Source organism: Phoca vitulina, unplaced genomic scaffold (assembly GCF_004348235.1).
Source record: "Phoca vitulina isolate PV1807 unplaced genomic scaffold, GSC_HSeal_1.0 scaffold8, whole genome shotgun sequence".
Lineage (NCBI taxonomy): Eukaryota > Metazoa > Chordata > Mammalia > Carnivora > Phocidae > Phoca > Phoca vitulina.
The window spans coordinates 7038658-7062683 of NW_022589711.1; the positions used below are offsets into that span (position 1 = coordinate 7038658).

Consider the following 24026-nt stretch of genomic DNA (forward strand, 5'->3'; position numbering starts at 1 on the left):
GTTTTGAAGACTCAAGAGGAGGAAAAGGTGGGAATAAATGTAAGATGGCACAAGTGTTGAACATACTCTTCATCTGTTCTACGTGTGATTGTTGCCTTTGCTCAAGCAAATCATTGCTGCCTTGAAGGAGGAAATTAGTACAACAGATTTTTTTAAAGATTTGTTTATTTATTTGAGAGAGAGAGAGGGAGAGAGTGAGACCAGGAGCAGAGGGAAAGAGAGAATCTCAGGCAGACTCTGCTGAGCGTGGAGCCCCACACAGGGCTCGATCCCGTGACCTTGAGATCATGACCTGAACTGAAATCAAGAGTCAGAGGCTTAACTGACTGAGCCACCCACGTGCCCCAGTACAATAGATGTTTTTTTTCTTTCTCTCCTCTTCCTTTTTCTTCTCTTCTCTCTTCTTCCCTTGCTTCCTCCTCTCCTCTCCCCCTTCCTTCCACTCTCCCTCTTTTCTTTCCTCCTCCTCTTGCTTATCCTGCTCCTCCTCCTCCTTTTCCTTCTTTGGAGTTCCCTTTGTAGTTAAGCAGATCCATATTGATCTAACTGACTCCAGGCCCCCATACTTCTGGCAAACAAGGATGAGGAATTTGAGTAGAGTGATGAAGAACATTGACATGACTGTGTTTGCGTTCTGGCTTTGCATTCACTAGCTTAGGAAAGGCTCTTACATGCTCTGATATTCAGTTTTCTCATCGGTTAATGGCAATACTAATAGTACCTAATAAAGGGAGTTGTTAAGATAGTTAAATAAGGTCAAGTATGTCAAACTTTATTACAGTTCTGGATGCACTGTAAATGCTCAGAAAATTGTACTTATTAAATTCTACCTTTATTTTTTCCTTTTGAATCTGAGGCTTTTATAATTATTCCTTTAATTCACAAATATTTGGTAAAATGGCACAGAACAATGAAGAATTATTATTTGAGTATCCAGCCCATTCAGGGAACTATGATAGTTGTTCAGGTGTCTAAAAAAAGAAGCACAAGGGGACTTCTCTAATCTTTTTTTTTTTTAAGATTTTATTTATTTATTTGAGAGAGAGGATGAGAGAGAGAGCATGAGAAGGGGGAGGGTCAGAGGGAGAAGCAGACTCCCCGCTGAGCAGGGAGCCTGACACGGGACTCAATCCCGGGACTCCAGGATCATGACCTGAGTCGAAGGCAGTCGCTTAACCAATTGAGCCACTCAGGCACCTAGGACTTCTCTTATCTTAAATGTACAATCTAGATACCCAAGTCAGAAAGACAAGATGTCCCACATTTTTCTCAAAAAGTATCCCCAAATAATTTTGTATGGAGACGCATGTATTATTTTTTTATTTTGTTTTAACTTATTTTAAATTAGTTTTAAAAAATTTTTATTTTATTTAAATTCAATTAATTAATTAATTAGTATATTATTAGTTTAGAGGTAAAGTTCAGTGATTCATCAGTTGCATATAACACTCAGTGCTCATTACATCACGTGCCCTCCTTAATGTCCATCACCCAGTTACCCCCTCCCCCTCAGCAACCCTCAGTTTGTTTCCAATAGTTAAGAGTCTCTTATGGTTTGTCTCCCTCTCTGATTTCGTCTTATTTTATTTTTCCCTCCCTTCCCCTATGATCCTCTGTTTTGTTTCTTAAATTCCACATATGAGTGAGATCATATGATGATTGTCTTTCTGTGATTGACTTATTTCGCTTTGCATGATACCCTCTAGTTCTATCCATGTCATTGCAAAAGGTCAGATTTAATTTTTTTTGATGGCTGAGTAATATTCCATTGTGTGTGTGTGTGTGTGTGTGTGTGTGTGTGTATAATATATTATATATATATATACACACACACACCACATCTTCTTTATCCATTCATCTGTTGATGGACATCTGGGCTTTTTCCATAGTTTGGCTATTGTGGACATTGTTGCTATAAACATTGGGGTACAAGTGCCCCTTTGGATCACTATGTTTGTATCCTTTGGGTAAATACCTAGTAGTGCAATTGCTGGGTTGTATTTTAAATTATTTTAATAAATACTTTAACAAATATGTTATTGTTTGGCCTTTTTCCTTTAAGTTTATTTTTTCTATCCTGCATTGTTAACATTACATTGACTTTAGAGTTAAATTATATTTTACTAATACGCTGAGCATATTAAATTCTCTCTTTAGGAAGAACAGATCATTTAATGAGCTCCAAGAAGTCAAGATTCTTGCTCAATTTTTAAATGATGTTGTAAATATTTCAAGCATTGGTTTGGCATATTCTCAGAGCTCACACTGGCAATTTATCACAGGCAGATACAAAATCCAGCGTATCATGTTACAGTCACTTACATATCCAGAAAGGTAAGAAAAATAAATTTTGATTTCAGTTTATAATCTTTTAAACTTGAAAATATTGGTCAGCTAAGAAATGTTTTAAAAGTTTATGTATTCAAGGGGCACCTGGGTGGCTCAATCGATAAGCGTCTGCCTTCGGCTCGGGTCGTGGTCCCAGGGTCCTGGGATCGAGCCCCGCATCGGGCTCCCTGCTCTGCAGGAAGCCTGCTTCTCCCTCTCCCACTCCCCCTGCTTGTGTTCCCTCTCTTGCTGTGTCTCTGTCAAATAAATAAATAAAATCTTTAAAAAAAAAAAGTTTATGTATTCAAATATCTGTTTATTGTGTATTTCAGATTATATTTTACATAAATGTTAGAATGTCTAAAAGGTGCAAGATGCACTTTTTTAAAAATGAAAATTAGTTTGAATGAAACTTTGTTTGGAATCACATCACCTAAGCAAAGAAAAAACACAATCATTTCATTAGACACAATAAAAATGAAAAAAAAAATGAGACAAGTATCTGCCTTAGAAGTTGATTGATAATTTCTTATATATACATATATATTTACAGAGTGGTTGAGATTCCTTTTATACAATTCTTTAGATGGGGTTCAGTGGCTGAAAACTCTATAATGAGGCATATGGTCATAGAAGATAGAAGTCATCATGACTTTCAATGATTTTTCTCTTTCTCTTAAATTTATTTTTATTTGGGAAGAGAAAAAAAGTCCATTTTCATTTATTGTATCTAAGATTCTACATATCACTGGAAATTCAACCCCAAGAATATATTGACAGAAGTGAAGCTCTAGCATATGTACAATAACAGCATGAGGAAAATCTGACTCTACATTTTAATTTTACCATCATATGTCTTGGTTTGTCTGTTATATCACAAATATCTCCATTCCACATCATGACTTGATGGGTTTTTTTGAAGATGATAGACTCCAGCGGTATTTTTCTTAGTCTATTTAATATGCTTTTCTTAGTTCCGTGTTCTCATAACTGAAGAGGTTTTCCTACTATCCTTGTCCCCACAGTATTGATGTACATGTTCACCATGGCAGGATTCATATTCCCACAAAAACACCTCTGTGAAAGCACTAAGAACCACTAAAACCTCTTTAATGCGTTGACCATTTGTCTATTTGGATATGTGACATGTTGTTTGTTCCAACCATGATTTCAACTGAGAGCCAATAGCAATGGGTTTGTGGATTGCTAGAAATCTCTCTTCTTTAGCTGACAGTGGAGCTTTCTTTTTACTTCTCTTTATGTTTCTGTATTTATATATTTGATTCCCTAATTACCTTTCTATGAATGTTGCACATAGTAAATAAGAATTTTTGGAGAATAAAAATAATAAATTATAAGAATATGCATTTAGACAAGGTCTATAACAAAAGAGGAGAATTGGGGGGCACCTGGGTGGCTCAGTTGGTTAAGCCTCTACCTTCGGCTCAGGTCATGATCCTGGGGTCCTGGGATCAAGCCCCACATCGGGCTCCCTGATCAGCAGGGATCCTGCTTCTCCCTCTCCCCCCATCCGTGTCCCTGTTTGTTCTCTCTTTTTCTTTAAAATAAATAAATGAAGTCTTTTTAAAAATTAAAAAAAATAAAAAGAGGAGAATTAGAAAGATTCTTTGAAGTGAAAATTATTTTGCAACTTTTGGCATGAAAATAGTCACTCAAAAATCACTAAGTAAGATGTCATTATAATGGAAAAAATCTAGGAATAATTTTACTGTTCTTTGTCTTTGATTGAAATACCTAAAAATACAAAATATATGGAAATTTTCAGCTAGGAATATTAGCAACATCATTCTCCACCAAAGTATACCAGAGAGAGAGACAGACAGACAGACACACATAAGGGGGTCATGTTTGAAGGACTACGAGCTCAAGATTTTTAATCTTCAACTGATCTCTGTATTTATTAGCTTTTTAAGACAATATTTATTTATTCCCCACCCCTTGTGTTTATTATCTTAAAGATGCAAAGCCTCTAGTAATCATAAGAATGCAAAATATATTTGTAGTTCCTAAAAGCTAAGTTTTAAAGGGGCCAAGCTTGTTGCACCATCATATCCCCTTAGTCTCCCCCATTAATACCTCTCTGAGCATAAGGAAGGTGAGTATAAACAGAGAAGTTTAGAGGTTGTAATTTTATATCTTCTGTTTCTGGTACTTAAATGTAAAGAATTCATATTGTCTCAGAATAAAGTCTTCTCCCTATATATTATATATGGAAAGAGAAAATAAAAAGTTTCCTCTTTAGTCTGAGGATGTAAACAAAATACACTTTCTAATAGCTATGGACATTTGCCAATTAAGGCAAAACATTAATTAACCACCACCTTACCTGTTTCACAGAATAGCTTATTCATTAAAGAACTTTCCCCTGCTGCTCAGAGGTGAAGCAAGAGGCCAACTCCCACCCCCTTGTCCCCCACCCTATATTGTCTAACCATCTTTTTTTTTATTATTGTTTTGTGGTAAGAGCATTTAACATGAGATTTACTCTCAACAAATGTTAAAGTGCAGTATTATTTACTATAGGCATGATGTTGTATAGCAGAAAAACAAGCAAACTCTTACTACTACAAAAGACAGAAAGTCCAACCACAAATCCCGAAAGATAAAGGGGACATGTAGCCATAGCCAGATGTATCTGAAAATCCCAGAGAAGATAATGGCTCCTGGCTTAGCTGCAGTCAAAGCACCAAGTGCACTTCTGTGCTATCCCTTGGCTTTGCCATTCACATTGCTTCGTCCTAATACCAACTTGGCTGCTACTTGATTCCAAATTCAAATCCCATGAGGATGGGTGGAGAAAGTTTTAAAGTCTCTTTGCATGTCACTGACTTTGACTGGGCAAGTGCATACCTTTGAACCTCATACTGTGACCAGGGAAGTAGATTCTTCTGATTGGCCAGGGAAATAAGTCCTTTGATTTATGCTTACTCTGTGACAAGATGGGACCAAATTCAATCAGTTTATATATATATATATATATATATATATATATATATATATATATATTTATTTTTTTTTTTTTTTGTAAAGATTTTATTTATTTGACAGAGAGAGGGAACACAAGCAGGGGGGAGTGGGAGAGGGAGAAGCAGGCTTCCTGAGGAGCAGGGAGCCCGATGCGGGGCTTGATCCCAGGACTCTGGGATCATGACCTGAGCCGAAGGCAGATGCTTAACGACTGAGCCACCCAGGCTCCCTGATCAAAGTGTATATATTAAGAGTAGGATGAAGAATGTTAAAGGTAGTATTACCAGAGAAGATATTACCTGTAAGGTGAAAAAAATAACAGGACACTACAGAAAGACTGAAAATATTTTGATAAATCAGGCAAAACATTAATTAAAGGTAGATTGGCTTGGGGGAGCCTGGGTGGCTCACTCGTTAAGCGTCTGCCTTCAGCTCAGGTCATGGTCCTAGGGTCCTGGGATCGAGCCCCATATCGGGCTCCCTGCCTGGTGGGAAGCCTGCTTCTCCCTCTCCCACTCCCCCTTGTGTTCCCTCTCTGCTGTGTCTCTCTGTCAAACAAATAAATAAAATCTTAAAAAAAAAAAAAAGTAGATTGGCTTGTAATTTACCTTACGGGAAGTTGGGTATTGATATAACAATGAAAAAAAAAAACCTCAATATAATTTTGATTGGCTGATGCAGTTAACCTGTGAATGAAGGCAATGAATGAATAGCTAAGCTGGATCACTCAAATTCAGATTTTTCAAGATCTGAATACTTCGAACGATTTTGGGGTAAGTTAGGCTTTTTTTAAGTGGTTGTATTTATTGTTCTGGATAGCTATAATGTAATATTTTGCCTGATAAGACAACTTGAGATTGAACATTGTAGTAACTCCTTAAGTAATTTACTCCAATATATCATGGAGGGTTGATGTATAACTTTAGACATTTTGTCCTTTTTCAAATTAATTAAATATTTAAATCAACAATTTTGTAGCTTTGCCCCGAATGCCTTACTTACTTCCTGTTAACTGCCCTAGTTATTTAGCATTGCATTTAGTTGAAGAGTTTCAACACTTAGTAAACCGTTTTCAAGATGAATAATAGTGGTTAAGGCTGTTTAGATTTACTACATCCCAGACACTGCTTTTGCAACCTTTGCAACACCTCTCTGAGGTAAGTATTTTCTTGGTTTTATTAGTAAAGGAACAGAAACTGAGAGGCTTTATATAGCAAGTCTAAGATTTCTCAGCGGAAAAGTGCCTTCGCAATGATTTGAAGCCAGACTTTTCTTGGGTTTTTAGTGTTGTTGTTTTCTTTTCTTTTAGTTGCTCTTATTTTGATAGTAATAAACACTTTTTTTACTAACTAACTAATATCGTGATTTATTCCCATTATGGAGTATTTGGAAAATTTAATTCAAATGTAATGCTACAACCGGGAGTGTCACTGTTAATATTTTGTCATGCTTACTTATCATCACACATGTTACAAGTGAATCATGAATCTAATTATTTACATTAAATTATAAGCCGGCTTTCTGTGTAGGATCGTGCAGTTTATTCACTGCAGGAGGTACGGCATCACTGTTCACGTAGATAACAAGGTGAACATAATGTACTTGGAGCTGTGCCATACCATGGACCTGATTAGAAGCATTTTTTTCTTCCAAAATATAAATTAATGGCTGCCATTATATTCCACCTTTTGCAGAATATTCAAATTAGTCTTTCCTTTATTGTTAGGCATTTTGGTGCTTTTTCTTCCCCCCAGTGCTTGCTTATCATAAATACTGACTATCGATGCATAGAAAGCTATCTGCACAGTAAACATTTTCCCTGTTCTATATTCATAGAAGGAACATCAAGGAGGAAGGAACATCCACCTCAGCACATGATGTTCACACCTTGATACAGGTTGTTGGTGAGCCTACAGACAGTGGTTGCTTTCTCCATGCATTTCTCCTTTTTAAAAAGTCTCTTGTTATAAGGGGAAAGGAAAGGGGAAAAAGGCAGACAGATGCGTCCACTATTATATGCGACTCCGTCTTCTTTTTTTTTTTCTTCTTAATCATTTTTGCATAGACAGCTATTGTACACAGTTCATTCATTGGTTAATAAGGAAAAAAATAGGGTAAAGTAATTAGAATATGCTATAGAGCAAAAAATAAGCATGCATGTAATTTCAATTTTTATGTAAAATCTAAACAGTGGATAGGCAATGAAAATTTACTAAATTTGCAAAATTTAGATGCGGTTGTTTCTACTCGGGGGAGGGGGGCGGGAAGAAACCTAAAACACATTTTGTGGGTGGTTAGCAAAACTCTTAACATTCCCTGCTGGCTGCGGATGCTAACAGATGCTTGGATGAAATGTATACTCTAAGTTTAATTACCTAGATAATTGCCATAACCGTTTAGTTGCTTTTCCTATTTAGATCTGTCCATACAGATAATGTGCAATTAATGAGAATTAGCGCTGCCAAATTATTGGGAATGTGAGTTTTAAAAATGTGATGCCTTATGGTCCAGATAAACTGTGTCTGCATTCAACTAGTAATTATCTCTGTAGCAAACTCTGATAGACACTACAGCATAGTTCTCCTTCAGGGCGTTTCCAGTAGAGTAGGGCCTTTGAACTTAGGGACTGAGAGGAATATTCACAGTGGAGGTGACCTGGGATGACTTCCTGAGAAAAGTTAGACTAAAGCTGCTTTTTAACACTTAACAGTAAAAAGTACTCTTTTTGGTATATAGTCCTATGAGTTTTGATACATTCATAAAGTCATATAACGACAATCACATTGAACATACAAGACATTTCCATCAATGACAAAAACTGCCTTGTGCTACCCCCTTATTTTCAACCCCACTCCTACCCCCTGGCAACCACTGTCTCTAGTTTTGCCTTTTCCAGAACATTATATAAATGGAATCATAATATTATGTAGCCTTTTGAGTATGGCTTTTTTCACTTAGCTTCGTACATTCAAAATTTATGCATTTTGTTGCTTATACCAATGGAATGCTATTGATGAATAGCATTCCATTGTATGTATATACCGCAGTTCGTTTATCCACTCACCAGTTTGAAGACATATGGTTCTTTCACAGTTTTTGATATCTATCTATGGATAAAGCCAACATAAATATTTGCATGTAGGTTTTTATGTGAACATAAGTTTTCATTTCTCATGGATAAATACCTAGAAGTGAAATTGTTGGGTCATACTGTTAAGTGTATGTTTAACTTGAGAGGAAACTGCCAGACTGTTTCCAAAGTGACTGTACATGTTGCATTCCCACTGGCACTTAGCAGGGTTCCACTGCTCTCCTGCATCATCAAAGACTGCACCTTCCCCAGTGTTTTTGTTGTTTGGTTTTTGTTTTCCCTATACTAATAGGTGTATAGAGATTGTGTTTTTAATTTGGATTTCTCAAATGGTGAATGATGCTGATGGCTTCTGCCATTTTTGAGGATATTTACATTATTTAGTTTAATGTGGTTATCGATGTGGTTCGGCTTAAAACTATCATCTTACCATTTTGTTTTCTATTTGTCCTATCTGTTTTTCGTTCCCAGTTTTGTCATTGTCTGCCTTCTATTGGATAAAGAGTAGTCTTATGATTACATTTTATTTCCCTACTGTGGTATTATTATTATTATTATTAACTCTTTGATTATTTTAGTGGTTTCTTTGGGGTTCATATTATAATCTTAATTTATCAGAGTCTACCTTCAAGTGAATTTTACCACTTCACATTTAACATGAGAATGTTTACAGTGGAATAATTTCATTTCTCCCATCCTAGCTTTTGTGTTGTTGTTAGCATACATTTTACTTGTACATATGCTAAAAACTCCATAATACAGTATATCATTTTTGTTTAAAGAGTTAATCTATTAAAGGGATATAAATGATTAGGAAAAGTCACTATTTCTGATGCACTTCTCAGAACTATTAAGTGGTTGCATATTTTTATGTGGTATAATTTACCTTTGGGCTAAAGGAATTCCTTTAAGGTTTTTTGTTTGATTGGTTGGATTTTGTTTTGTTTTGTTTTGTTTTATTTGGTAGTGTGGGTCTGCTGGGTGTGAATTCTTTCAACTTTTGTGTATCTGAAAAAGTCTTTAGGATGCCTTCGTTTTGAAAAATCATTTCTTTGGATATAGATGTCTAGTTTGACAGGTTTTTTTTGTTTGTTTGTTTGTTTTTAAGTTCAGTTAGTTAAAGATGTTGCTGGACTGTCTTCTACCATGAATTGCTCCTAATGAGAAATCTGTTACTCTCCTTCCTTTGTTCTTGTGAAGATTATATGCCTTTTTTTTTTTTTCTGGCTGGTTTTAAGATTGTCTCCTTACCACTGATTTTAAGCAGTTTGGTTATGATGTGACTTGTAATTTTCTTCATACCTCTTGTGTTTGGCATTTGTTGACCTTCTTGGACCCATAGGTTTATAGATTTCATCAAATTTCATCTAAAGTCGTAATTATTTTTTGAAATATATTTTTCCAAGTCCCTTCTCTCTCCTTTCCCTTTGGGGACTCCAATTTCAAGTTCATTAGGCTGCTTGAGGTTATGTCACAGCTCCCCGATGCTCTGTTAATTTTTAAATTTCATTTTCTCTCTGTATTTTATTTTGAATAGTTTCTGTTGCTATGGCTTCAAGTTCACTATTATTCTGCAATGTTTAATCTGCTATTAATCCCATGCAGGGTATTTTTCATTTCAGACATGGTAGTTTTTACCTCTGGAAGTTTGATTAGGATCTTTTTATATCTCTCATGTCTCTATTTAACTATTTGAACACATGGAGCAAAGTTATAATAACTCTTTTAATGTCCTCTGCTGATTCTCTCATCTGTGCTAGTTCTGGGTTGGTTTCAATGGTGACCCTCAGATGGGCCCATTTTCCTGCTTCTTTGCATGTTGGTAACTCTTGATTAGCTGTCACACTTTGTGCATTTTATTATGTTGGGTGCTCTATATTTTTATATTTCTGTAAATATTCTTCAGGTTTATTCTGAAGATGTTAAGTTCTTATAAACAGGTTGATTCTTTCAGGTCCTGCTTTCAAAATTTATTAGGCAGGCCCGGAGTAACCCTAAACTTACGGTTAATTACTCCCACTACTGAGGCAAGAACCTCCCATGTACTTTCCCCAGGGACCTGTGAAATATTGGCTTTTCCCATCTGTCTGGGAACATGCAACTTGGGTTAGTGCTCAGAACCTTAAGTAACTTTTAAAAACAAAATTATAAGCTTGGATGTGGTGATATATTGTACAAAAGCCCTGGGGAGCTTTTTCAAATAAGTTTATGTATGTCTTATACATATACTTATTTAAGTGTATGTATGTCTTATAATTTGGAATAATAGATGGATTAAAATAAAACAAATGAATTGTGTTTGAATCTTAGAGTGTTTTTATCACTAGATTTCTTTTATTATTTAGATACTTTATCAAAGTAATGTATTCACTTCACTAATTTATGGTAAGTAAAGCATTAGAAATGCAATATTCAGTGCTCTTTTTGAAATTAAAAAATCAGCATATAATAATCTTTGCATGGTGGTTGAACATATAACACCGTTTTCTTCTAAATTATAGTTTTTAAAAATTTATATTGGTTGGAGAGAAGGAACTATTAATAACCTAGAATAAATGATGTCAAACTCAGAAACATGGCAGAGGAAGTAGATAGGCTTTTCATAATGTAAAAACCAAGAAAATTAATTTTTATCACACATTTTGGTGAAAATTAACTTTGGGTAGGCATTGTAAACCTGCCTAAACTGTCTTGTCATGCTTGCAAAGACTTTGTAAAATATGGAATATTTAATTCAAAAATATGCATTTATTATATTACTGATTGAACATATTTTAATGGAAATGGGTTGTGAGCTTTTCTTGTGGAAAAGAAATAAAAACACACTTGCCTTGTTTTATATTGTAAATAAGTGAATACAATGATTAAGGCTGAGGTAATTTACCTATTAATAAGTCTAATGACACACTTGTCCTACTGTGACAACTGAAAAATGCGGCGGATCAGGGAGATCTAGAACAGTGAAGGCACATTCAGTAATTTAGGGGTATGGCAGGATATATAAAGAATTGACGTAAGTATATATACATTTGTTTGGAAAAGTGGTGAAGTCATTCCCGCACTTACTTCTTAATAAAGAAGGGAGGTTGATGATCTTTGATAACATAACAAAAAGCTACTTTTGCTGACACCTAAAACTCTTATAAGATTGAAGTATTACCATTTTACATTTACTGTTATAGTATTAAAATTAAAATTTCAAGATGCCTTTATTATTTCAAATGGAAGACACTGTAGAATTCTGTATCAGTTTTTATAATAAAAAATGAATGTCTATATTTTATTACTTTTAAACACATTAACAAATGTAGAAAATTGATTTATTTAAAAATTGAATAACTTAACCTAAAAAAGCTGTTGAATATTTAAAAAACTTGTTCGATGGTATCCTAACCAAGCTAGAAGGAGCCTGGGAGCAATGTACATCTTGAACTAGAGCAATGCATTTTTCAAGCAAAGGTGAGCTGTCAGCCCTCGTGTAGCTGAGTTGCCCCTTTTCCTTGACTAAGTTGCTATTGCTCACATAGGAAATTTCCATTTATTTCAACCATATTTTTCTTTAGCTCCTTTCCTGAACTTTAACCCATCTTTTCTTATCCTACTTGATTACCTTTTTAAGGTTTTTTTTTTTTTTTTTAGACATTAACAGGAAGATAAAAACTAGACAAGATGCTTGATTCATCACAGTGACTTGACTTTTCAGGCGTCTTCAAATGCTAAATATACAATCTCTCCAAGATATAGATTCTTTACTCATTATTATCTCCACTTTAGTAGGTGGAAAAGAGGACTGATTAGATTATTAGAAAATCTGTGTATGCAGTTAAGCCCCATTCTTTAATGGTGGCTATCACGGTAGAAAAAAATGGCCCAGCCACTAAGCATTGCGTTCAGGCTTCAGCTCTTTCAGTATCCAAAAATATCTCCCATATAAAGTAAATATCCCAATGAAGCATCAAGGAGAGAAGAAATTGAAACACAGAGAGTTTTTTCTTTTTCATAAATATTGTGTCTACTTCATCCCCGTATAGCCAAATGAGATGGAATGAAAACGATGCCAAAGATTTGTCTCTGCATTTGGAAAACTAATTAATTACAGACATTGAATATCCTACTGTTTATGAGGAAAAATGTAAACTTTGCTGCTTTTTACTAATAGTTATTTTTTTCTCTCTCTTTTTCTCTTTCCATAGACCACCACTTTGCATATACAATTTTGTACTTAACAAAAATGAGGAAGTATTTCTCAACCCGAGCACATGCACATCAAAGGAAATATAAAATGCCTTCTTCCATCAAATATAAAAACTTGTTTGCGAATTAAAGAACTTCTAAAAGAATGCATTGTTCAATCTGGGATTCAGATATTTCTACTTCCTGAATAAATTTTTAAAATCAAAAATATAGAAAATTATTAAAGAACATATGGTAAAGCATTCTGAATATATATATATATTTTTAAGAGTTTATTTTATTTGAGAGAGAGAAAGCACAAGTGGGGGGAGGGGAGAGAGGGGGCAAGCAGACTCCGTGCTGAGTGCAGAGCCTGGGCTTGATCCCATAACCCTGAGTTCATGACCTGAGCCAAAATCAAGAGTCAGGTGTTCAACCAACTGAGCCATCCAGGAGCCCCACATTCTGAATATATTCTAAAAGCTGTTTATCTCAATCAAATGTTTATCTTTGAATGTTTCCCTTAATTACTTATTATTAACAGATACTATGTTTTTAGAAAAAAAGAGAAGCCTATTGCTTCAATACACTGTCTAACTAGTATCATTCTCTACTTCTCAGACTGCAGTAGTAAAATGAGTGAGTATATATATTTTTAATTGTAAATTTGTCACTTGGAGAAATCACTTGGATTAATGTAAATCTTGTAAACATAAATATAACTTCTGTTTAGTGATCCGTTTGGCGTTTAGTGTTCCATTTGATCTATTTGGCATCGTAAATAAATTAGTTTCTATGGAGAACAATAATATATGGGTCTGTGACGCTTAAGGTCAAGTCTCGGGTCCACATACTGGTGGTGAGAACTTGAGTAGCTAAACTTACCTCACCATGTCTCAGTCATCTAAGAATTTTTGTCAAGATTGAGTCAGTATTTTGACTAGTGTCTGCCCATATGATAATAATAATAAAAATACCTATAGCTAACACATACATCACTGTCTTCCTACACAGTTTAATAACATATATATATATATGTTATTTATATATATTTATATATATATATATAAATATATATATATATATAAATGAGGAAATAAATATATATATATATATAAATGAGGAAGTATTTCTCAACCCGAGCACATATATATATATATGTGCTCTTTTTGTTAAGTACAAAATTGTACTTACAAACAGTAGGATATTCAATGCCTGTAATTAATTAGTTTTCCAAATTAATTAGTTTTTTCCAAAAAAAAAAACTATAGGTATTTTTATTATATATATATATATCAATTCATTTAATCCTTACAAAAACCCTATGAGGTTCTCCTTGTTATTTCCACTGATGAAGAAATTGAAGGACTCCTGGGCCTCAGCTCTCTCTCACTTATGTCTGAATACTCCCAAGGTTTGTTTCATGTATGTTTCTAAACTAATCTGTCGATTACAGTCAGTCTCTATGCTTTTGACTTCCTGGTGTATTAGTTTTCTAGGTGTCAGTAGGCTTGATTTCTTCTGAGACCTTTCTCCTTGACTTGCAGAGGCTGCCTTTTTGCTGTGTCCTCACATGTTCTTTTCTCTGTGCATGGTGTCTCTTTCATGTGTCTGAATTTCCTCTTCTATGAAGACACCAGTCAGATTGGGTGAGGGCCCACCCTAATGGACTCACTTTAATTTAATCACTTCTTTCAAGACCCCCATCTCCAATTACAGTCACATTCTGAGGTACTGGGGGTTAGGGATTCAGTATATGAATTTGGGGGTGGCACAGTTCAGTCTATAACACCTGCCATGACTCATGAGTTACACAATGATGACCTTTGCTAATAAGTCTTTTGAAGGTTAATGGGGGCCATTGTGTAAAAACCCTTGAGGCATTAGATGTGTGTTCCAGGCAGAAACAAGTCGAAGGCTCCTCACTTTTTGTGTAGGGATCTGGTCAGTATAGCCTATACCCCAACTGCCTAACTGTCCTTGAAGAGAGCTCCTTCAGTGTCTGTCTCAGCCCTTCACTCCACAGGCTCTGACTCAAGTCTGCAGACATACCTGTTCTCGCCTCTCTGTCAGGTAGGCATTTGCTCACAGACTTCCCACATTCTTAAAACTACAAACCCTCATGTAATTTCACTTTTCTAATCCCCTCCAATTAATTTGCCAGATAGCCCCAGCAAATTTTGAATCTCATTTTGTGATATTAATGACTTTTAAAATTAAATAAAATGCACTATTTTATTTAGTGTTAACAGAGGACTTTTAAAATTTAAAAAAACAGAGGACTTTTAAAACAGACTTTTTTTTTTTTTAAAGATTTTGTTTATTTATTTGACAGAGAGAGACACAGTGAGAGAGGGAACACAAGCAGGGGGAGTGGCAGAGGGAGAAGCAGGCTTCTTCCGGAGCAGGGAGCCTGATGCGGGGCTGGATCCCAGGACCCTGGGATCATGACCTGAGCCGAAGGCAGACGCTTAATGACTGAGCCACCCAGGCGCCCCTAAAACAGACTTTTAAAATTAAATAAAATGCACTATTTTATTTAGTGTTAACAGAGGAAATTAACAGAGGAAATTCTGTTCCTGTGTTCCTGGTTGCTTAGGGTCTCTGGGTAATAGAGAGACTTACGGCATATTAATGGGTCCTACAACCCTCATAATAAAACTTCCTTGCCATAGGCTCTCCCAAGGATAACTTGACGGCATAAACTTACAAAATGTTTCCATGTTTCCATATTGCAATAACTTCTCCAGGATCCTAATTCTTCTCATCTCTTTTTTTTTTTTTAAGATAAGAGGCAGGTAAGGGAAGAAGACTTTGACTCCTCTGACGTCAAGTTCATAGTCTTGAAGCAATATTTTTAATCATATATATTTTTTTAATTTGTGGAAATCATAGATCAAAAATAAAAGAGGAAAAAATGCACTTTTTGGAGGATCATAATGAAGCACAGGTTTCTACAGCAATTATCTGGGACAACAAAAGGTACACATAGACATTATGCACAAAATATGTTATGCCAGGCTGCTTTGAAGACATACTGTTCTGGAACAGATAGAAAAGGAAGCAGAGAGATGAGATGTTTAGATTCTTTATCTTTCAGAATGCCTACTTGGCATGAATCACAGAATCGGACTCAACCTTGTCTTTCAAAATCCTCTCAATAACATAGTTTTATTATTTTTAGGTTAATTTTAGGATTTATCTAATTAAATACTATATTACTGTTTTACTGATGTGCCTTCTTTGTGTTTCCATGGCATAATAAACTTTATATTTAAAAAAATAAATCACCAACAAAGCAACAAATCATACCTTTGTTCCCACAATGGTTGACTATAATGACAAGGAAATATAATCCTAGCCAACTGGATTTTGTTTAATAAACTATACATTTTTAAAAACACAAATTGCATCATTTATAAGCTGTAACACCATTCTAATGTACTGGATAATTGTTTAAATTGTGGGTATGTGTGGCCAAGATAGACAAGGCACAATTATAAGAATACTTATAATTAGTTACATTCATAAAAGTGTTGTTGTGGGTCATAACATTTATGGCCTATGTATTAATCCTGTTTTTTGACATTATTATAATATTAATAGCAAATACATAATGCATACTTACTATGGACCAGTCTGTGATTGACTGACTGATTGATTGATAGTAAGCTCTATGCCCAAAGTGGGGCTTGAATTCATGATCACAAGATCAAGAGTCGCATGCTCTACCACCTGAGGCAGCCAGGTGCCCCACCAGCCTGTGTTTTAAGTCTTTGACTTGCACTATTTCATTTAGTACTTAAAAATGCCCTATAAGTTAGATACTTTTATTACCTTCAGTGACCAAGGGGAGTAAAAGAGGAAAAAGAAATCCTTTGAACAATTGACAATACTTGAAAGATATGTTGGTTGTATGTTGTTTATTGAGTATGTAATAGGCCTTAGGCAAATGTTTGTGGATGAATAAATAGATGTGTGAACAGGACGTCACAGAAGTCACTGGAAAAGAAGCATAGGACAGGGGCGCCTGGGTGGCTCGGTTGGTTAAGCGACTGCCTTCGGCTCAGGTCATGATCCTGGAGTCCTGGGATCAAGTCCCACATCGGGCTCCCTGCTCAGCGGGGAGTCTGCTTCTCCCTCTGACCCTCCCCCCTCTCATGTGCTCTCTCTCTCATTCTCTCTCTCAAATAAATAAATAAAATCTTTAAAAAAAAAAAAAAAAGAAGCATAGGACAAAAAGAAGAGCCTGACTCAGAAACTGATGTGGTTGGTGAGTGCCTGCCAACTGCCAAGGGGCTTGCTGAATGTAACCATTCCAGCAAATCGCCAGACACATGGATCTTAGTATGAAGACCTTGTTAAAAGTTACCAAATACCTGAGTCCTGCCCCAAGGAAATATAATCTGCTTCTCCAGGTGGCGGAAACAACGCTGTCAGAGAACATCAGTGGATGACTTTGGGGTTATGAAAATGTAGGACTTCAAAGCACAGATAACATTTTCATTCATAATTTCTTTTTTCCCATGAACATGTGGTACATGAAAAAAGAAGGAAATATGGGAGGTGAACAGCTGGTTATGCAGATGGTGTTGAATTGAATTTGGATTTCTGTATCATGGCTTAAGTTTCTGGAATGCTAGGCTCTTGGCTAGGGGTAGAATTATTTCTCACAGGGACATGGAAGAATGTGTTTGCATGTAGGCTAGCAGTCATGATTCAAGTGTTTCAAATGGAACATAATATTGCAGAAAGTGTTTGAAGATTCAAAGAAACAGATCATTCCCCCAGATTCTCTAGGACGCAGTTGAATACTTTTCCAGCTTTCCTGTTTGATCCCCATTAGCACTTTCCAGTTCTTAACTCAGATTTGTCCTCACTTCTCACTTGGTCTTTTCTTGGCCTTTTCTATAGTTAACTTGTTATGTCTCACCAAATCACTTCTTCCTTTGCTTTCACCTCCTCCTCTGTTTCCCCAGAGATGCTATTTCATGATCCTGTTATAGCGTGGGCTATTAACTCTTTGCTTACTTGTCTATCCATCACAAGGATGCGATCTTCCTGAGTAGGACATTTTGTATTATACGTCTTTGTATTTTCAGGGTTTAGACCAATGCCTGGCCTGTTTCAGGGGTTCCATAAATATTTGTTGAATGATAAATGCAAAATTAAATGAAGCAGTAAGTTTCTTTTTAGCTTAGTCAGGAAGAGTAGGCAGTCACCATTTGATTGCCGGCTATTTAGAAGAACAAAATGTTACAAGTCGTTCTGGTTAGAGATCACAGAGCTCTCACAGTACAGCAAATTTAAGATCATCTGTGTCTTCAACTCTCTTCTAAAAATGTAGTAGAACCAGATTTTAACATTAAGTGATGTTAGTCAAGACAGAGTACTTAAGAATAATTTGCATTTAGAACTGAATTCAAAATAAAGTTTTCCACATATATCATTAAAGTATTAAAACACTAACACTCAAAACACAGAGAAGAATGATAAAATTCAGGTCTTTTAAAAACAACTCCCTGGGAAAGGAAACAATTTGAAGGTAAAAAAACACAACAAAGTCTGCAGCAGGCATAGATTCTGAAATCACTGGACCTTTGTCAGTTGAACTTGTCATAAGTTATCAAAGAGTTTTTTTACTCTCCAATACATGTTAGTGTTGTGTTACTCTTTAACACTTGGTAGGAGAGATGCTTAATTGGGAAAACGTCGGTGAAAAAAGTTTTCAAGATGAGGTTGTGAAAGTAAATGAAGAAAGAAGGACTTTGAAAGTGGGCTTACTCTTAGCAGAAGATTCTTTAAGTTGGGAGGGGGTATGAGATGAGAGAGAGAGTGACAAAGAGAATTAGAATTTTTTAAGAATACACTTTATCTTAATGATCAAACTAAATGTATTCTCAGAACCACATGACCTAGGCCACCACCCCCAAGAAACTTTCATCCTGAAATACAAGATATTGTTTCTGTGAAATAATGAGTTACCGATCATAGGGACTATCTTATTTCAACCATATTTCCCCACAATCTATACCAAAGAAAATGACACTTGACAAATATTTATAGATTTGAATATAGGCACAGTTTTAGTATAAAGTAAAGAAAAATTTGGAAGACACAACAGGGTTATGATGATGGAGCCAACAGTGATGGATTCACCCTTACCTCCCTTTCATTTGAACAAGTCAAAGAAATACACAGAATCCAGGATTGAAAATATTGGCAATCTAGGAAAATTACTTATAATCTTCCAAACTTCAGAAGGATGTTATAATAACCAGACACAAATGGGACATTGAGGCAGATAGCTGAACTGAGAATGTGGGGTGGGAAGAGAGGTTGACCATCGCACTGTGATTCCATTTCACTTTCCAACCAGAGGTGTATGGTCATTTATCTACTGGGACTCAATACCTTTCTGAGAGCAAGAAAATTTTCACTCTCCACATTCTCCTACATTATTTCACTTTCTAGTCACCAGTAGCCCACAAATCCAGGAAAATTATACTATTGGAAACAAATATACATAGGCTATGGTGGCTTTCCACCTGTGGTAGATTATTTCAGTAATATCTCCCAATTTGTTCAAATCTCCCTATAACCATTCCCATAGATAACACCTTTAAACCCTGAATCTGAGTTTGAACATGTGTCTTACTTTGGCCACTGGGACAATGTAACCCAACCTGAGACCTGACAAGTACTTGCTGCCCTTGGATCCCAGAGACATCATGTTAAAATGCCCAAGCTAGGCTGCTGGGAGGATGAGACAAGGAATGGAGGAAAACTGAGTCACCTCAGCCAATAACTGCCACTCAGCAGGTTGACCACAGATACAGAGATTGGTAGAATTGGCCCAGACTCACAAAATCATGAGCTAAATACAGTAGTGGTTGTGTTAACACACTGTTTTGGGATGGTTTATTATGCAGCAAAAGTCAAGCAACGTGGTTTCTGAAACATGAAATAGGTAAGCATGGATCGCGGCAAGAAAAACTATGTGCTGCATCTAGAATATGTAAATTAGACATGTCTACATAGATGTTCATTCATTCATTCAAACATGCACTGAATGTATATTATGTGCCTGACATCTTGCTGGAGACAGCCATGAGCAAAAAAGAGCAGGTTCTTGAACTCAGTAAGCTTCAAGCAAAGAATAAGTAAGGTAACAAAAATATAATTTCAGAGAGTGATAAGGTGGTAAGAAAAATAACAATGAAGAGAGATAGTGATATTAGAGAGATTGAGTTAGTTGAAATGGTCAGGAAAAGCCTCCCCAAGAAGGTAATATTACAGCATAGGCCTGGATGCCAAGACAGAACCACCCGTGCAAGGATCTAGGGAACAGCATTTCCAGCAGAGGGTATAGCAAATGTAAGGACCTGAGGAATGAAAGTGTGTTGGAGGAATAGGAAGAAGGCCAGTGGAGCTGAGAGTTCAGCAATCCAGAGACATGGTGGCAGGAGTTGAGGTTGATGACATTGGCAGAAGCCAGATTTTAAACATCTTCTTGGCCATGGTAATAGTTTGGATTTTATTCTAAATATAATATAAAACCATTAATATCATTCAAACATAAGAGTAACAGTGTTTGTATTTCATTATTGGAAGGCCACTTCCAATAGGTAGGTAAGTCTGAAAGCAGAGGAACCGCTAAGAAGGCTGTGTGATCATGGTGGCTTGGTCTATGGTGGTTTTGTTTGTTTGTTTTGCTGGATGTAGTGGATAGACTGTAGTCTAGGGGTTAGACTTTTGAAGGTTGAGCTATAACATGCCAATGTATTAAATATGAAAGTTGAAGGAGGAAGGGTCCAGCATGACTTCATCTTTTTAAAAAAATTTTTTATTGTTATGTTAATCACCATACATTACATCATTAGTTTTTGATGTAGTTCCATGATTCATTGTTTGTGCATAACACCCAGTGCTCCATGCAGAACGTGCCCTCTTTAATACCCATCACCAGGCTAGCCCATCCCCCCCACCCGCCTCCCCTCTAGAACCCTCAGTTTGTTTCTCAGAGGCCATTGTCTCTCATGGTTCATCTCCCCCTCCGATTCCCCCCCTTCATTCTTCCCCTCCCAGCATGACTTCATCTTAATTAACTGCATCTGCAAAAACCCTATTTCCAAATAATGTCACATTCTGAGGTTTTGAGTGGATATAGATTTTGGCGGGGGTGGGGAGGGACACTATTCAACCCAGTACAAAATCCAAAACTCAGCTCAAAAAATAGAAGGACAAAATAAAACTTTATTAAACTACAAAAAAAAGGAAACACTTTTAAGATGATAATGCATATCTTAAATCAATGGTTTTCACTTAATTAACAATACAACAGCCAAGTTACTCTTGTTGAAATCAGAATCAAGGTAAGGAAACCTGTTATCACTATTAGTAGTTAATTTTATCTGGAAATTTTGCCCAAGTAAAATATGAAATGGAAACACGTGTATATAAAATACATATAAATTTGATAGACAACAGAGAAGGCATATATGATACATAGCTTATATAGGAATATTATATAATACACTTTAGTAACATTATATTATGTATTACTACCATCTACAAACACCGCTAACTTTGAGTCCTCCTTTCTAAAGTTATTAGTAGATGGTAATACTCTATACCAACAAAACACAATAGAATCAGCTACCCTTGTAACAAATAAGAATGCTGTAAAGCAATAGGATGTAAAAGAATACAGAAAAATTAATAACTTCTCTATATTCCTAAGTTTGAAAACACTGAAACTACCATTTTAAAAGAAATATAATTCACATTGGCAATAAACTATAGTATACCTGGCATGTTATTTTTATGAAACATTGATTTTTTTTCTGTTTATATACATATCGATTGTAGAAACATGGAAAAACAAAAAGAAGTGGAATTTAAAAATCATAAAATCCTATCCCTATTAGCATTTCCTCTTCATTTCTCTTTTTCTCCCCCCACTTCACTAATTCACTCCAAGCATGTATCTATGTGTTAAAATGTACATTAAAATTTTTTTAGATCTTTTTGTCAATAACTTAGAAGGATCTTGCAAGCTAACCAGTTTTTCTGCCACAGTTTTATGGATACTGACTGAAGACATAAGACTTCTGGCTCAGAGGAAAAAACCCCTATTGCTCTTAGCAACAGCACAGCCGGAGTACACAGCTCTCACAGGGCAACACAAAGGGACCCAGCGATGTCTGCACATTGTATTTTGGAGAACAACCACAGGCTTAGGGAAGGTACATCTTTTATTATGGTAGTTGACTTGCCAGGACTTTTCCCCAGAGAAAGACATGCTCTCTATTATACTGAAGAGTAAACAAGTCTTTCCTTCACTCCAGAAGGAGACACTGCTTCTGTACTCCAAGGCTGTTTTCTATACAGACATTCTAGAAAAGATATTCAAACAAGGCAGCCAGTGCTCACAATTGTGCAGAAATGAGACCCCCAAGAACACCCCCCAAAATCCAGTTTTTTAAATCCAGTTTTTTAAAACAGTTCTTTTTCTACATAATTATACACCTTTAATATGCTATCATATTCTAAAATGGTATTAAGAATGACTCCAATTTCTGGGATGCCTGGGTGCCTCAGTCGGTTAAGCGTCTGCCTTCTGCTCAGGTCATGATCCCAGGGTCCTGGGATCGAGTCCTGCATTGGAAACCTTGCTCAGCGGGGAGCTTGCTTTTCTCTCTGCCTGCGGCTCCCCCTGCTCATGCTCTCCCTCTCTGACAAATAAATAAAATCTTAAAAAAAAGGGGGGATAGGTGAAGAACAGGGCCAATAATGCAATCTACCAAAAAAAAAAAAAAAGAATTATTCCAATTTCTGAATCTAGAAGGCTACTATGAATTTAATTTTATTTAGTACTACTTTAACTAGAAATGATTGAAATAACTAAGAGTTATTACCTTTATATTATTATGGAAAAAATAATAACAATAATATTGTGTGGTGACATATAAAAATAATGCCAGTCATCATTCCTAGTTGCAATAGTGGGTGTAGTGTTTATTTTCTGTTATAAAATTGATGGACTGCAAGGAAAGAGATTAGAAGAAATGAGTTAAATGATTCATTTTCAAATGTAGGCAGGGTAAAGTGGAATTGGTTTCTGAGAAAAAAGATCTCAACAGAAATGCCCATGAAGTATCATCCCTTAACAGCAAGAACTCCTGGACATCAGAACACCTAGATCAGGTAGAATAACTCTGTAGAGGTGCTGGATATACCAACTGTTATGGTACAAGGAACAAAAATAGACTCAGCACGGAACACCTACATTCAAGGCTACCGAGCAAGAGGTAAGGAACCTAGTCTACAAACGTCCCTGGATCTGACCCCAAAAAGCCTGAGAATGGGCTTCTTTTTGAAGCATTTCATCAAGATTAAAAATACTCTGCCCACTTTCTCTACATTTTACCAGATTGAGTGTATCTATTTATAACTGTGCAATGAACATACAAACTATGTGTTTAGGCGTAAAACGTTGTGATGAATAAATTTATAAGAGGAAAAATGCTGTGCCTCTCTTACTGTCACTTTTTCCTCCCTGAAATCTCATTTTACAAAATAAGCTACAGAAGGATATTGGTTGCCCTTCAGGGCCTCATATCTTAAACACTTCTGAGTGCATTTCCAGAGAATCCGGATGTCAAGGATTCTGACTTTGTGGGAGGAGGACTCCTACAACAGGTCTGTGGTGCCTTGTGGTTTCAAGTCCAAGCCCAGGAGCCAGGCTTCCAGAGTTCAAACCTTGGATCTGCCACATTACCATCTGGTGGTCTTCATCTGACTACTTAAGCTCTCTGCCTCAGTTTCCTCAGCTGAGAAATGGTGGTAGTAATCATGTTTTCTTCACGGGGTTGGTGTAAGGATTAAATAATTATAATGTCTAGCACATAATAACAGAACACACTATTATCTGCATGGGGGCTAACTACTACCTTTACACGTGCTAGAGGCAAGAAGCAAGGCATTGGTCATTGGTCATTGGTGTCAGCGACTTTAGAAGTCACAGAGCAGTCATGCTGTGTGGACAGTACATGTCAGGGCAAGATTGTGCTAGGAGGTCATTAGAAGCTGGTCATCTGGCTTGATTGTTAGCCAGATGGTCTCAATTCAAAGACTGCCTGAAACATTTTCTTTTATTAAGACTTTATTATTATTACTATTGTTACTATTATTTTAGAGCAGTTTAAGCCTCACAGCAAAAGGGAGGGGAAGTTACAGAGATTTTCTGTATATCCCCTTCTAGGGACGCTGACAATACTGACTCCATATTGGCACTCCATCTTGTTTCGTCTGTGCAATGAACTTCCTTGGGGCTACATGTTCCAGGCCCCTTGGAGGTTATTGTAGATCCTGACGGGAATGCAGGAAGGCTTGTTCTGATCTTCCCTAAAGCTGTTTAGATAACTAGCAGAGATAACACAGT

At 36.1% G+C, this 24026-nt stretch overlaps 1 protein-coding gene across 1 annotated transcript in view; it reads left to right on the top strand.

Annotated features, from left to right (window-relative positions):
• LIPI (lipase I) overlaps positions 1-12744 on the top strand; it is a 68315-nt gene extending 55571 nt beyond the window's left edge. Inside the window, exons 9-10 of the mRNA XM_032406104.1 lie at positions 2158-2334; positions 12601-12744. Coding sequence (XP_032261995.1) covers positions 2158-2334; positions 12601-12688 — 265 coding nt within the window. The 3' untranslated portion in view covers positions 12689-12744. The remainder of the gene's footprint in view (positions 1-2157; positions 2335-12600) is intronic.
• Positions 12745-24026: the final 11282 nt, after the last annotated feature.